This window comes from Mytilus galloprovincialis, chromosome 12 (genome assembly GCF_965363235.1).
Source record: "Mytilus galloprovincialis chromosome 12, xbMytGall1.hap1.1, whole genome shotgun sequence".
In the NCBI taxonomy this organism is placed as follows: Eukaryota; Metazoa; Mollusca; class Bivalvia; order Mytilida; family Mytilidae; genus Mytilus; species Mytilus galloprovincialis.
Window position 1 is genome coordinate 52,291,923 of NC_134849.1, and position 17,591 is coordinate 52,309,513.

General features: G+C 31.9%; 1 protein-coding gene across 2 annotated transcripts in view; it reads left to right on the forward strand.

The window, feature by feature from the left end:
* The window catches only part of LOC143054199 (cadherin-87A-like), a 28,567-nt gene extending 11,632 nt beyond the window's left edge, over positions 1-16,935 (forward strand). Inside the window, exons 10-19 of one of the 2 annotated variants that reach the window (XM_076227127.1) lie at positions 1,846-1,983; positions 5,909-6,031; positions 7,668-7,856; positions 9,096-9,289; positions 9,742-10,108; positions 11,272-11,647; positions 12,989-13,071; positions 13,778-13,805; positions 15,383-15,467; positions 15,818-16,935. In XM_076227127.1, the coding sequence (XP_076083242.1) occupies positions 1,846-1,983; positions 5,909-6,031; positions 7,668-7,856; positions 9,096-9,289; positions 9,742-10,108; positions 11,272-11,647; positions 12,989-13,071; positions 13,778-13,805; positions 15,383-15,431 (1,547 nt within the window). In that variant the 3' untranslated portion in view covers positions 15,432-15,467; positions 15,818-16,935. The remainder of the gene's footprint in view (positions 1-1,845; positions 1,984-5,908; positions 6,032-7,667; positions 7,857-9,095; positions 9,290-9,741; positions 10,109-11,271; positions 11,648-12,988; positions 13,072-13,777; positions 13,806-15,382; positions 15,468-15,817) is intronic. The other variant, XM_076227125.1, reaches the window with a different exon arrangement.
* The last annotated feature ends 656 nt before the right edge of the window (positions 16,936-17,591 follow it).

Sequence of the window (17,591 nt, forward strand, 5' to 3'; positions counted from 1 at the left end):
CCTGTCCTAAGTCAGGAATCTGATGTACATTAGTTGTCGTTTGTTTATGTAATTTAAACGTGTTTCTCGTTTCTTATTTTTTATACAGATTAAACCGTTGGGTTTCCCGTTTGAATGATTTTACACTAGTAATATTTATCCCTTTATAACTTGTTGTTCGGTGTGAGCCAAGACTTCGTGTTAAAGACCGTACATTGACCTAGAATGGTTTACTTTTATAAATTGTTATTTGGATGGAGAGTTGTCTCATTGGCACTCGCACTACATTTTCCTATATCTAATTAATGAAAGTACTACTTTTTTCAGGGGAGTTAATTGATCTGGCACAGTTATAAAATGTATTTAACTACAGCATCAATCGAATTTTAGACCTTTCTATCGTTACATAATTTCAAATGATTAAAAAGCAGCCTACCATGACACCCCCCCCCCCAAAAAAAAAAACGAAAAAAAAAACACCAGGAGAACAGACAAAGAAAAACCAACAATACTTTACTTGGTAAACTAAATTTCAACAAAAAGGAGTTGGAATTATAAAGGTGAGATATCTTTGTCAATGTTAATAATTGTAGTATTGCAAATCACAAGTAAAGCAAGTTGATGTGTCGTATGTCGTAATTCTAGAGTAACACATGAACGAGGAAAAATGACGGGATTATGCTGATAACATATACATGATATAGTAACACAATTTCATATGAAACATGTATTCCATAAGAGTTTAAGGGCATACGATACAGTTACAGGGGAGGTAATGACGTTGCTAACGTAAATTGTTATTTTCGCGACGTCAAAATATGACTTATCGGGAAAAGATTCAGTTATCGACTGATTTTTATCATTCAAACTCATTGAACTTGAAAACCAGTTCATGGACCCCTCTTTTTTAAAACGTCATTTAATTTGGTAACGCGAGAAGATTATGTGTGCCGATTTTCATGAAAACGTAAATACTGCAATTTGTTTTAAATTTGATAAATATTCAGCAAAAAATTATGCTTTTCTTTCCTACAGTAATGAACATTTGATAAATATAAGTTATTCCTGAATAAAAAATGTATAAATTTTTAGGATACTTATAAAATAAAGAAATTACAAATTATTTAACAAAAAACAATTTGTGTTTATCTTTAAAAACAAAAAAAAGTTATGTCTTTCTTTCGAAAGGGAAAATACGGCCACAAATCCGAATTTTGAGCAAATTTAATATACAAAATTTCGACCTCATTTTACTCAAAAAGTGCACATGAAGGTATATTTTTGATTGCATATTTGATTTAATCACTACAGGTAAAACTTAGTCTATTTGGAAATTTTTATGAAAACTGTAAATACGGAATCAAAACTGTATCATATGCCCTTAACAATATATGATTGTGTCCGTAATTTATATTAATAATAAAAAAATATCTTGGACTTGAGTAGCTTGGTAATTTTTGCAAGCATACTTTTCAGCCAATTAAACTAATTCTGTCACTATCATTGGTTTCAAAAATAGAAAAAATAGATTGATACGTATTAAAAGGCTACAAAAATTTGACATATAGCAAGGTATCATGATCCCCCACCAACCTCTACAAGGATTTGTAGGTGTTTAATGCATGAATAACCGTTACGAATCCGTGTAAAGTTAACACGCGTGATTTGCTTTCCATGTGGTGATCGCATAGCAAGAAACGATTACCTTATCTATGCACTTAGTCTCGTTACTTTTAGAGTACATGCAATTCTCTCAGTTTTATTTTTTTGAACCTTGATTTGTCTCACCGTTATCGAGTAACGAGATTTGAACATCGGTAAGTTACTGTCGCATTAATAAGCTTTTATTAATAACGCATTTTATAGATCAGATAACAGTATCAACAACAGCTGTATCCATTGGAACTATTGTCTTCAATGTCAGTGTTAGCGACCAGGAAAATGATCAGTTGTTTTATAGTATGGACTGTATACCGGCAGGCGGTTCATTTATTATTCACAACTGTAAGTATGAGATGGAAAAGTTGACACAACAGTATTGTTCTTGATGCAAAACTTGTCGCTTAACCACCCAATTATTTAAGAAGTTCTAGATACATGTACATACAGACCAGCCACACAATACCAAAAATCATCTTTCCCTAGTATATCACAACATTGCATTTCCCATTTAATTCATGCATATGTATACTATATAACTTAACTGTTATAAGGCAGCCAGGAACATTGCTGAAGATAAAACGGTCGTCAGGTTCAATTTTTTTTTATTATCAAAACTATGATGTTTACATCTTTTGATAAACGCTACATTATTACATTGTTCATAAATAGAATATAAAAAAGAAGATGTGGTATGATTGCCAACGAGACAACTATCCACAAAAGACCAAAATGACACAGACATTAACATTTATAGGTCACCGTACGGCCTTCAACAATGAGCAAAGCCCATACCGCATAGTCAGCTATAAAAGCCCCCGGAAATATAGTACAAGGGGATAACACATAGTGTCGCTATAACAACATATTTAAAATAAAAATAGTACATGAAGACAAATAGTTTATCACGAAAGAAGCGTTAAACGGACATTGAAAGCTAATAATTGATCAATTATAGTTACATTTCGGTCTTTACCATTTCGAAAGAAGCATTATTTATCAAATGTTTTATCGGATGCAGTTATATTAGTTACGTTTGATGTTATTTGTTATGAATAATACTTAGTGAAGCATTATTCATAACAAATAACATGATACTTAGTGAAGTATTATTCATCACAAATAACATGATTCCTAGTGAAGTATTATTCATAGCAAATAACATGATACTTAGTGAAATATTATTCATAACAAATAACATGATACTAAGTGAAGTATTATTCATAGCAAATAACATGATACTTAGTGAGGTATGATTCATAATAAATAACATAATACTTAGTGAAGTATTATTCATAACAAATAACATGATACCTAGTGAAGTATTATTCATAACAAATAACATGATACTAAGTGAAGAATTATTCGTAACAAATAACATGATACTTAGTGAAGTATTATTCATCACAAATAACATGATATTTATTTAACAGGTCGAGAACTCTAGATTTTCTGACGTCAGAATATATTTGCATAGTAATTTCCAAAACACAAGGCCAATATGGCCTTGAAAAACTGACCAATCGACTCAATGAACTACAATGCATTGTGGGCTACTACGAGTAAACTACTACTTAAAACACGTGGAATTAGTGGGAAAACAGTCAATTAATATATTGTCTGGGACTCTCATTACCAAAGTTTTTATTCTGCAAATATATTTAATGTAAAATATATAACGTAATCTTCAATTTGCATGCTCAGATTAAAAAAATATTGTTTATTGGCTTCACGATTCGACTTTCTTTTTCGCCTTGCAAAAGTAGTTGAACCGGTTTTGTGCATTGTTATGAATTGAACCTGCATTAATTTCACGACATGACACAGTGAAATATCCAATGAAGTGACCACTGTCCAGTAAGAAAATCATTTGAGCTCTTTTAAACCTGTATAATGTCATTGCAAAATCATGTCTGCCTAGAAAAACACGAAACTTTCATTGAAACACTTCTTTCTGTACTGAATGTGTATTTTTTTTATCAGGCCCTGAACTAATAGTAAGAACATCATAATATTCAGTATGCTAAAAAGAAGTGTTATGAAAGCGGCAGGGGCGGGTCCAGCCATTTTAAAAATGGGGGTCCTAACCCTGGACAAAAGGGGAGTGGGTTCCAACTACATGTCCCCATCCATATGCACTGATCGTCCAAAAAAAGGGGGTCCATCCCCCGGAACCCCCGCCCCCTGGATCCGCCACTGAGCGGGTACGGTATATAGCTCAATACATTTTTTATAGTTTCATCCATCGATAATATCCGTTTGTTGCTAATTTTATCAGAAAATATACCTCAGAAGTTTTTTTATCGTTCGGCTGCTGTCCTGTTGATATATGTAAAATATCTCCAATATTAAAAGTCTCTGGATCATAGTGGGTGCCATATTACCTATTATTTTTTTTCTAAAACGTGCTTTGTATATAGAAATAAGAAGATGAGGTATGGGTGCCAAATGAGACATCTTTCCAACAAAGACATAATTTAGTAAAGTAAGCAGTCATAGGTCCAATGCTGAAAAGTAAGCTATTAAAGACCCAAAAATTACTTGTGTAAAACAATCCAAAAAAAAAAAAAACAAAAAAAACCCAAAAAAACCCGGCCCAATTAAATATATAAAAGGACAAGAAATCTATCCCATCAAAAATATATATATTGTATAGGAGCCTGTATTTCAGTGGTTACCGTTTGTTTATGTGTTGCATATTTGTTTTTCGTTCATTTTTTTTATATAATTAAGGCCGTTAGTTTTCTCGTTTGAATTGTTTTACATTGTCATATCTGGGACTTTTATAGCTGACTATGCGGTATGGGCTTTGCTCATTGTTGAAGGCCGTACGGTGATCTATAAATGTTAATTTCTGTGTCATTTTGGTCTCTTGTGGATAGCTGTTTCATTGGCAATCATACCACATCTTCTTTTTTATTATAGATCCAACGCTGCAATTTTTACAAAACATATCAAATTTTCCACCTTGTCGCACATACATATGGATAAAATCATTACAGCTTATTTCCTAATGCATGTGGAGCAAAACTTTGGTTAGCTTGCTTGCTTTGTTTGTATATTGTACAAAATATAAAATATACAAGTTAAACTATGCCTATATATATATATATATATATATATATATATATATATATATTGTTTACAGGTGTCAATCTTATTTTCAAAGTTTGTATAAACAACTATACAAACAAAGCAAGCAAGCCAACCAAAGTTGTACTTTGCAGGTTTAAGAAATCAGCTGTAATGATTTTATTCAGTTTGGCAAATGTCCGAGACCGTTAAAAAACGAACAAACTGAAACTGCAGTTGCTGATTTCACTACCTTAAAAAAAAGGTAACAGTTTAGAAGTCCCATATACTGAAATGTGACCAACAAAAATACTTATAGATTTTGTTAACACTGCCATGTATGTAAATATTTCTTTCGCCTTTTTTACGAACACAAAATTCAAGGATCCCACATTTGCCTTTAATTATCTATACGAACATTGCTGTACTCTTGAATATCAGCACCGGCTGTTATCGACGGCTTACTTTACACCAGTAAGTTTGTCTCATGGGTAATTGTGTTTTTTCGCTGTTGTCTCGTTGCTTCTGGTGGACAAATACATGAAATCTCTGTGCCATCATCAAACACGTTAATGGCTATATATCGGGTAATTCAAACCCTTTTTTCTTCGCATAGAAACAACTCTTCGTTAATCTGAGCATGGACGTAGTACTTTATATCACGAACTATAAATGAGGATACACAAAATGAAAAACTAAGCAAAATTGTGAATCCCGCATAACACGAAAAAATGTGTTGTATTTCAGTAAATAACACGTGTTCTTGGTTGATTGTAAACACGTAGTAGTCCATCATGCATTGTGACTCATCTAGTGGATTGGTCAAAAACCTAGGTAAAACTAAATTGCGTCACATGTAAATAAACAATTACATGTGCGAGAACATAAGTATGCTAATTTATGCATTTCCATATAAGGTAGTGGTCCCGATCTGTTTAAGTATCATTCATAACAAATAACATCGGACATTACTAATGTAACTGTAGTCGCGTTAAAATGTAAAATCTGAAGCGAACATTTTGTTATCTTAAATATTTGTTTTTACAGTAGATTGGATATTGTTCCATGTAAAGGTACCTCCATATCCATCGATTGTCATAATTCATATATTGTTTCACTGTAGATTCATATTTAAAATGAGCAGAATAAGCAGTGTTTATTAATGCAAATTATCACAATATGTTCTTTATAATTTTAGCTGGGGCTGTTGTATCAAATGCCGATTTGACAGGGTCAACAGTGACAGGCTATGACTGTAATGTTTATGTCAACGACAGCTACACCCAAGTCGGACCTCGTATACTAACAATAACTATAGCTGGTACGAACACTATATCCTCAGAACACTGCACCTTTAAGATGTTTAAATATCGACAACTGGCATTTTTTTCACTCATTTACTGGTAGTTCTGAAAATATGTGTATACATTTAATTTGTTTTAATTCTAAAACTTTTTTACTGAGTGAACATGTTTATGATGACGGTTATTCCAGAAACATGTGTCTAAAACAGGAAATAAAATTGAGAATGGAAATGGGGAATGTGTCAAAGAGACAACAACCCGCCCAAATAAAAAACAACAGCAGAGGGTCACCAACAGGTCTTCAATGTAGCGAGAAATTCCCGCACCCGGAGGCGTCCTTCAGCTGGCCCCTAAACAAATATATACTAGTCCAGTGATAATGAACGCCATACTAATTTCCAAATTGTACACAAGAAACTAAAATTAAAATAATACAAGACTAACAAAGGCCAGAGGCTCCTGACTTGGGACAGGCGCAAAAATGCGGCGGGGTTAAACATGTTTGTGAGATCTCAACCCTCCCCCTATACCTCTAACCAATGTAGTAAAGTAAACGCATAACAATACGCACATTAAAATTCAGTTCAAGAGAAATCCGAGTCTGATGTCAGAAGATGTAACCAAAGAAAATAAACAAAATGACAATAATACATAAATAACAACAGACTACTAGCAGTTAACTGACATGCCAGCTCCAGACTTCAACTAAACTGACTGAAAGATTATGATTTCATCATATGAACATCAGGCACAATCCTTCCCGTTAGGGGTTTAGTATCATACCATCATAACATATATGAGAAGAACATAACCCGTGTCATGCCAACAACTGTTTTTAGAATAAATGTGTTTAGTTCCGATGCAAAGACCTTATCAGTGACTCAATATTAACGCCAAAATATGCAATCTTTAATGACTTGACAACAGTATCGTAATTATATCCCTTCTTAATAAGTCTATTCAAAGGTTTTGTAAGTTTCTGAGGTGAATACTGACACCTTTGTGCTTTATAAAGAATATTACCATAAAAAATTGAATGTGAAATACCTGAACGTATTAAAAGTCTGCATGTTGAGCTATATTTACGAATAATGTCTTTATACCGATGATAAAATTTAGTAAATGTTTTGACTAGTTTGTGATATCGAAAACCCTGGTGTAATAATTTTTCAGTAATACATAAATTTCTCTCGTTAAAATCTAAAACATTGTTACATACACGAGCGAATCGTACAAGTTGAGATATATAAACACCGTAAGATGGTGACAAGGGAACGTCACCATCTAAAAACGGATAATTAACGATAGGAAATGAAAAATCATCCCTTTTATCATAAATTTTAGTATTCAGCTTTCCATTAGTGATATAGATATCAAGATAGTTTGAAATAGTTTGAATAGTTTGAAAAGTATGCAGTACACTTTATATTGCTTTGGGCAATTGTATAATACATTTATCATCGATGCAAAACAAAATGAGATGGTGCCGTTTCTAAAATAAAATGTGTTTGGAAAATGAAAAAAAAAAAAAAACCAAACTATAATATGCAATTAGGAATCACTCAAATTGAATACAGTTTGTAATTAAAAAATGACGGTAGGCATTGATCACTCACTCTTTATTTCATTATAATATAAAAATGTGTTTTATAGATATAAACCACGCCCCTGTGATAGACAACCTTCCAATAGGAACACCAGTTTCAGTAGCAGAGAACGAGGCTTTAGGGGCATCAGTTTACCAAGTGTCAGTTTCAGATCAGAATTCCTTAGATACTCACACCTACACAGGTGCATTTGTGCCGGGACTTTTTGCAAATTATTTTGTAATTAACTCAAACAGTAAGTAAATATACTATGAAACTATATCAGTTCATATTTGGAGCAAAAATGGAGAGATACAGTTCCTTGCGTTCAAAGATTTGACTTTTTTTAATGTAATTAGGCTACGGTACAATATTTATACCTTTTAATTATTTTTATACACTGTTGGAGATACAAAAAAAAAAACAGCACCAATTTACCAAGAAAAAGGTGACACTACAACATGTACAAGAAGAATTATTTAGAAAACATAACGTTTTCATGTGAATACTTACATACATAATTATATGGAGAAACCGATTTCAAATTGTTTTAATGTTAAAGGTATCGAATGTCTAAGGCGAAAAACATACCATGGTCAAATGCCATTGGTCAAATGACAGTGGTGAGCATAATATGATACTGCTAAACCTAAATTGATTCTAAATGATACATAATTTCTGTACCATATTAAAAATAAAAGATGTCAGCCGAATGTATATATTTAAAAATAAAGGAAGCATAACATTAATGTTTAGTTTATATCTCATTAGTCCAGGTATAGTAACAACACAGTGGTAGTGAAAATATTTCATTGGTAATAAAATTAACGGTACCAATTTTGTTGCACCAGATGCGCATTTCGACAATACATGTCTCTTCAGTGATGCTCGTGGCCAAAATATTTGAAATCCAAAGCTTATATAAAAGATGAAGAGTTATAATCCAAAAGGTCCAAAAAGTATAGCCAAATCCGTGAAAGGAATCAGAGCTTTGCATGAGGGAGATACACTTACTCAGTTCAAATAACATGCATCATTCATTATATTTGACCGTGGTACCGTGGTTCGACTCGAGTACGGGCGGACGTGGGTTTAAACCCGGGTCTACAAAAATACTTTACATTGTTATTTGCTACTTCTCCTTTCACACGCGACATTAAGGAGTTAGAATAATGAGTTCCGGTAGGTTGGTAAGTTGACATGTTTCCCAACGGGCTGTTACCTTGTGAACTAGCACATTATAAAATCTAGCTCAGCGTGTCGGTCTCGTACAAAGCAGGGTACATGTTCATATAACATTAATATGTTATCGTCCAGAATATGCATATTAATTTGTCGCTGGATATTATATCATCATTATCATCATTATCATCATCATTTTCATCATCATTTTCATCATCATCGTTACTTTATCATTATATTTAAGACCCATTTAATTAATTATGACCGACCATATGTCAATCTTTTACTAGTTTTGCTTATTCTGTTTGTATAGCCGGCCTTATAACAACGTCAACAACAAACACCATCGACTACGAGTCATTCACGGACAAAACAGCAGATATAACAGTTACTGTGTCAGATGGACAAGAAAGTGATTCTGAACTTATACAGATTACTGTAACAAACGTTAATGAGGCGCCAGTGTTTATACAAAATTCATATTCCATCAGTGGAAATGAGGGATTAGTAAGTAGCAACTGTAAGAAGTTTTTAGACAATAAGTGTAAGAAACAAATGATTGCATAAGAATTCACTATACAAGAACTATAATTCCTTTTGCAAAAAGGTTTGGTTTGACATCATATTTGGTGGCTATTTTAGTTTAATATTCAGTATTCAAAACATTACTCATCTTTATTTATATGTATGTTAAAACAAATCAAAAACCATTCAAATTGATATTACATATGATGCAATATATCAAGGAGAACGCACCGCCGTCCTTGAGTATACTGTTCATTATCTGACAAGTTGATTTTCCTACCCAACAATCATTTCAAACAATACTTCTTCTGTAACTAAACTTTATTGATCTGATAAGATACAACTGACAAGTTTAATTTCCTAAATAACCATAAGTCTAATCTATATTTTTTTAACTACCCTTCCTTAATTTAATACTACTGACAATATTTCAGGCTGGTTCAATCATCGGTATACCTAGTTTTGAAGTAAACGACCCGGATGCAGATGCTCTATTGTATTCAATAGATTGTACTGAATTTTCAATCGGTGCTTCTACTGGTCAGATTTCATTGGCTGCTGATTATGATACCGACGCTGCCAGTATTACCACGTCAACCACGATCCAATGTAACGTCAACGTCAGTGACGGCGTTTTGCAAGATACAGCAACATTACAAGTCACGTTGAGCAATATCAATGACAACACACCGATCTTTAGTAAAGATAACTACGCCTTTTATGCTAATGCCAATGATAACATTGGAAAAATTCTCACTGGAGATGTACTTGCTGCAACTGATGGTGATGCTGGTGTTTACGGTAAAATTATTATTTTTTGTTTTGTGTAAACAAAGTTTTTGAGAAAAACGTATTACCTATATTGCTAGCTTTACTCAAAATATCTTTTTTTTAGGTTTTGTGACATGGTTTCTTCTTCGAAAACAGTATATCAAATAGGTTGTATTGAAGTTTAAGCTGATACCTATGATTATGTTTCTTTTAAAACAATTATATGTTCTTTATATAGACAATGATTTCATCACATGTATGTTCTATAATAATCTATACTTTAATTGGCTAGTTGAAAGGTGTTCCAAAGTTTTATTTTGAATAACTTTTCTCAATAAAATGAAACCACCCTGACTGTATGTGCTTTTAATTACAACGGCCAAACAATATTCATCGGAACAAAATTGACAAGCTAGATATGACTTGTTTATTCATAGATGTAGCATTTGAATTTTATAATAAGCATAGGATTATAAAAACAGCTGATGGTGAGTAAATTCATTTGTTTGAAGGGATTCCGCTTAGACAATTGTGTTTCATTTCAAGGAAGAGGTAAAAGATATCAAAGGCACATTCAAGCTCCAAAGTCGTAAAGAAATAACAACGCCATGGTTAAAAAAGACGAAGAATAAAAGATAGTACACAACATAGAAAAATAAACACGGAAACATAAACCCCTACAAAAAATGGATTTATCTTAAATGCTCCGTAAGGGTAAGCATATCCTGCTCTACATGTTAGTACAAACCCGGTTACAAATTAATAAGTTAGGTCACATTCGGGTTAAAACTGATCGGGATTGCGGGAATGTAGTAACGACATTTGGAAGTATCCGCTATCATCTGTGCAACGGATAATCCTTAACGGTTAACCAACTCTTTATGGTCTCCATAAAGTTTACGAACGCACTATTTCAACTTCAGAATTGACACTCTTGGTTTAATGGCTTCCTTTTAAGCAGTAACCCTCTTTTCAGGCAATCGTGATTGGAAATACATGCACATATGTAAAATTAAATATTGACATCAGTTACATATATTACTGTTTTGCAGTACAAGCGTTTTCTTCTCTACGTAAATTTCATGTGTATATTGGTTGAATTAGCTTTTGTCATTTCCTAAGCTTAATGTTAGGGTAAGAAGATTCCTTTTAGTTTAGTACCATGTTTTAATTATTTTTACGTTTTCATCCAGGAACAACGACGTTTTCGTTAGATCAGACTGGTTTGGGTAAAAATTATTTCGAAGTCAGTGACAGCGGAGACATTTATCTTATCCAGTCATTAAATCCGGATTTCTATGCGGGAACTGCCTTGTCTTTTACTGCAACGGTAACAGATAGCGGAGGATTGACCGACACTGCTGGTATCGCTGTAATAGTGTCAGAATATACTACTACTACGCCAAGCACAACTACAGATAGATTCATTACATTTTGGGAAGATTCTAAAAATGTTGCATGGTTCACCTTTTTAATGTTAATTCTGCTTGCACTACTTGGTCTTCTGTTATTCTGGATATTGACAGGCGTTAACTGGACAAAGTTATTAGCAGCCTGCAAACGAAGACCGTAAGTATAGAAAGAGAATTGTAATGAATCATGTTATTATAATGAAAATTATGAGCGTCAGTTTTGATAATAACCTACTACTTTGAATTGATTCAGTCAATTTTAGCAGTTAAGGTATATAGTGTTTTTGTACAAAGCACTTAAATGGCATTGACAAATACACCATCAACAATATGAATAAAAGAACATCTGTTGAAAGGGTCCAATATAACAGCAACCAAACAACTGAAACAAGCAGAAAGCAATATGGTCTTTTAATAGACACATAGAAATACAAAATATCTGAAAATAAAGGTTGTTAAACATTCATTTTAATTTTGGCTATTTAGTTTTTTTATCAGACATTGTTGAAAAATTAAGTTAAAAGGTTAGACGGAAAATAAAGACATGTCAGCTTTTTTGTCTATCATTACTGTTTAAATAGTTATCAAAGGTACCAGGATTATAATTTAGTGCGCGTTTCGTCTACATAAGACTCATCAGTGACGCTCATATCAAAATATTTATAAAGCCAAACAAGCACAAAGTTGAAGAGCATTGAGGATCCAAAATTCCAAAAAGTTGTGCTAAATACGGCTAAAGTAATCTATGCCTGGGATAAGAAAATCCTTAGTTTTTCGAAAATTCTAAGGGACGACATCAAAAGATCGATGTAGGATAAAAAACTTAAATCAAATAGTTTGGGGGTGGGGGGTTAAAATTCTGCAAGTTTTGTATATCTAAAATCAATTTTTACATATATCTCTATTGGTAAATCAATTTTTCCCAAATTAAGTTAAGAGGGGGGTGGGTGGGTCAGTGAAAAAACTATGTGAATTAAGTTTTTTATCCTACATTGAACTTTTGATGTCGTCTCTAAGTTTTGTAAACAGGAAATTTATAAAAATGAATACATTATTGATATTCATGTCAACACCGAAGTGTTGACTACTGGGCTGGTGATACCCTCGGGGACGAAACTTCCACGAGCAGTTGCATCGACCCAGTGGTGTAAATAGTTATCAAAGATACCAGAATTATAATTTAGTACGCCAGACGCGCGTTTCGTCTACATAAGACTCATCAGTGACGCTCATATCAAAATATTTGTAAAGCCAAACAAGTACAAAGTTGAAGAGCATTGAGGATCCAAAATTCCAAAAAGTTGTGCCAAATACGGCTAAGGTAATCTATGCCTGGGATAAGAAAATCCTTAGTTTTTCGAAAATTTTAAGTTTTGTAAACAGGAAATTTATAAAAATAACCACATTATTGATATTCATGTCAACACCGAAGTGTTGACTACTGAAAACCGACAGGCAAAAGGTATTAAAATGAATATATATATATTCTTATTCTCAGTAAAAGGAAATGGAAATGGAACCCAATGGTTGAGAGAGATCCTGGTCGTCGGTTACCTCCGCCACCTCCACCTCCGAAACCACGTAAGTAAATACTTTCCTGCTAGTCTTTTTCAGAATCAAAATTTATCAACGTTTTTGGTATAAGAATGAAATTTATGATAATCCTCTCAATATTACATAGTGACGTGTGGAAAAACCCTGATTTTGTAATTCGGTTTTCGATTCTTATATTTTTTACCCTTTTCCCTTTTCCCTACCTTTACTTTACAGTTACAGAATGTTGCAGTTGCATGCAATATTTTGTCTCATGTGTTGACGTTATTCACAAATTTGTAAGAAATCATCCCTTGATAGATAATAAGGACGCCATCACGAGTAAGTTGACCGTTGTGGAGTATATGTTTCACTGATGACGACCGATATTTTCCAATTGTTGTAACCATACTCCCGATATCTTTACATCGATTTTGACCTACCACATTATATTTATTATTAAGTCTGTACTTACTTATGCCGTCTGGGGAACAGGATTTCAGTATCTTTCCGAGCAACTGAGATTACATCGGTTTAAGGTAGAGTATGTGTAGCTCAGTTGTCACATGTTGTGTTTTGTAATGAACAGACAAAACATGTGTACTTAGTTATATTCCTCTTCTTTAAAATAAGTTGTAATAAACGGTAATATGACTGATTTAACAGGTATAAAATTTTTCTACTAAATAAAAAAATAAATAATCAAGTGTTTTTAATAATCATATAAATGTCAGATCATTTTATTGCACTTTAGATGAACTAATGCAGTTTTACTCAAAGAGGTAAAATTATTATATGACTCAAATTACATAACAAACCCTTTAACATTACTATGTTTAGCTTAATTATTTTTTTTTGAATTTTTCTGACTATTTCAACACAATATTGACAGATATCAAACCATGATTAATCGTTAAAATGAGTTATTCAACAATGTCATTTTGGTTATTGTTATCGTTTAGTTGTTGCCTCATTGTCACACGTCATATCTCGTTTTCTATTTAATATCAATAAATAAAATTCAAAAGTAAGAAAGCAATGAATGCGGTTGTTAAATTTGATAAATGCAATTTTATGCTTCTTTGTTAAATATTTGTTTTTATAGTGATTAAAATACCTTTGGTACTTGTACATCCTTTCATTATGCTATTGTTTATGATATTCTCGTATTTTTGTCTTCATTTTTTCTACTGTGCTTTGTCTATATGCCTTCTGATGTTACTCGATGCATATATCATGGCTCTGTACTTACACATCCCGTTATTGTGCGATTGCTAAAAATGTCTGCTTGTCTTTCATTTTGGCTATGTATTTTGTCTATAAGCCTTTTTTTTTTTAAATTTTTCTTTGATAAATATATGACGTTGCTCTGTACTTATACATCCCTTCATTGTGTTATTGTGCAATGATAAATTTGTGTTCTTGTCTTTAATGTTTAATATTAAGCTCGGTCTATATGCCATTTTGTGCTTCTTTGTTACATATTTATTTGTTTGTGTGTGTGGTTTTAATAATTAAGATTATAGCATAATGTTGACTGCTGTACCCCTATAATCGATATCATAGTGTGTATCTATTATGTTTGTGTGTTGTGTTGAAGCATCATTGTCAATATAATGTAATGCTACTGTCAAACAAGTGAGAGCTAGCTACAAAACCAGGTTCAATCCATCATTTTTTACACAAGAAAATGCCTTTACCAAGTTAGGAATATGACTGTTGTTATCTTTTCTTTTGATGTGTTTGAGCTTTTGATTTTGCAATTTGATTTGGAACTTTCGGTTTTGATTTTTCTCGGAGTTCAATATTTTTGTGATTTTACTTTTTTTATACAACTCTGTCATAGTCTTGGTAAATCATCAAACAATGCAAAAGTCCGTTTAAATGACAAAAAACATCCTTTCACATTACGATGTTTAATTACCTTTTTTCCAATTTTCGGACTAATTAACACAATCTTGACAGAAGTAAAGGAATGTAAAATTGTTAAACTGAATTAATCAACAATGTCGTTTAAGTTATTGTTATCTTTTAGCTGTTGCCTGATTGTCATAAACGTCATATCTCGCTTTCTAGATATTTAAAGGTGTTTATACAAATGTATTATTTTGTTAAAATACAGCGGAATTGATGCGAATATAGGCATTTATCAAGCACCTACGAACCAATGCTTAAGTAGGAAAATTGTATTCTTATAACTGTTAAGTTATTGGATATTTTTTAATTCTTCGATGTTAGTTATATATATACTCTCCTAGATGATAGCCAAATAGTGTACTTTCATTTGTATTCTTTTCATTACTAAATGACGTTTAATTTAGGTTCAATATTTTGTCAATTTTATCATTGATACTTTTAGAATACATACCACCACCAACACCTCCCCAAATAAAGCCGTCAGGTATTAAGTGGGAATATTGGACAGACCAAGATTTTTCAACAGGGTTAGTATGGTTATTTCTTATAATAACGATATAAGAAAAACGAAATTGTTATATAAAGTGGAAATCTGAATAAACTACATACTTATTGTTTTAATTAAACAATATAATTATTAAATATAATAACCAAATGAAACTTTGTGAAAATATTGTTAAAAAAGGCAATGTTGACTCTATAATATGGTGTATCCCAAGAAACACATTTTAAAATCACCTAACAGACGACATCATTTCATTGTTTGTTTGTAGTTGTTTGTAGTTTTACAATTTGATGAAAAATTAATTGGTGCATTATTTGATATAACCTTCTCTTATACAATCATATATAATGTAGTAACTATTTTCAATTTTAGAAATCTTGGATAATAATATGCAGTATGGAGGAACATGATTTTAGTGGGAAGATGTTATCATGCAATTCAACTTTATATTTGATAGAAGCTCTTGTTTTAAGGTGGTACCCAACACTTTCACTAAAATTAATTTAGCTCGTTTAATTTTCATAAAATTTTGTCAAAGTATTTACTTTGACCCTTTAACATAAATATAAAAATTTCAAAAATTTTGAACCAACTGTTTTGTCAGAAAAATTACACTGGTTATATAGCAGTTTGACAAGCACCAATTTTGATCATTGAGAAGCTTAATATTCCCTTTACAACACAACGTAATTAAAACGTTAAGCTGACTTTACAGAGTTATCTCCCTGTAGTGTTAGGTACCACCTTAATGTCATTCATACAACAAATTTTATGTAATACTGATACAAACTGACTAATGAGCCGTTTTTTCATTACCATGTATATTGACATTATTACACAATTAAGTAGTTTTCGTAAATGATAATACAAATTGTTAATTCATGTAAAAAGAAATTATTGCTTGGATCTATATATATTTATTTCAACCATTAATGAAAATGTAAGGGTACAAATAATTCACTTCTGAATAGAATCATTTCCGAAAGGTTGAATTGCATAGAAAATGTCCTTATGGTTTCTGACACGACGATCCACTAGAATGTTGTAAAATTAAACACACTGTTTCGTTGGGAAAATGCCTTTTGAGACATTTCTTATGTGAACGTTAAAGACAGACAAAATGTGTTATACAAAATGTATGCAAGATCGATTTTCGCTATCACAATTATTTCACGTTTGTTTTGTGTTATTTTATTTCAAAAGTTTGTGTTGAATGTTGTTTTTGTGTTCTTTATTTTCATTTTTGCCCCGTATTACAAATGTGCTACATAGATCCTTCTTAATATAACAAAATATAAATTTTATGATATTATAATTTCAATATATAAGAAAGATTTTGAACTAATAAGCCAGAGCAGTTTATATTTTCGAATAAGTATCGATTTTTCCATGTTTCCATGGCATTTAGAATATGATCTAAGTTACCAACCAGCCTCCCAAATTGAAGCCATGTATTTTTTATTAATAGCTAAATAAATGAATATTATCATTATGCTGTTTGTCACATGTTATTTGTTCAAAAAAATGAATCGTACTGTAATATATACGGATAAATGAATCCATGGATTAGATTAATATTACAAAAAAGGACTTTAAATCTAATGTTCAAAATCAATAGTATTTGATTGAAATGGATAATGAAATCCAGACTATGAAATCAAGTATTCATGTGACCTTAACTGGATGTAGTCAAACAAAATGATGACAACCGGTTTCATTTTGAGTATCCGAAATATTCTGAGTTTATGAAAGACTTGCAAATATATTATTTTTATGCATAATTAGGTGAACAAAAATATACACAGAGAATTTGGATGATAACACGACAGTATAACCTGAACCTAAATTTCATTGTTTTTATTCACATTTCTTGTCCCTTTTTCAACTTCGTACTTTGTTTGGCCCTTTTAACATTTTTTTGCTTCGAGCGTCACTGATGAGTCTTGTGTAGACGAAACGTGCGTCTGGCGTAAGTAGAAAATTTCTATCCTGGTATCTTTGATGAGTTTATTTGTGTTCTATTTGAAATGAATTGAAAATGTTGTACAACAGAGCTGGTCTGTATGTAACCCAAATTCAACATAACAGTATAAAAGAATAGAATTATACCAAAGTATATTTCAATATCTAATGATCATTATGAGAA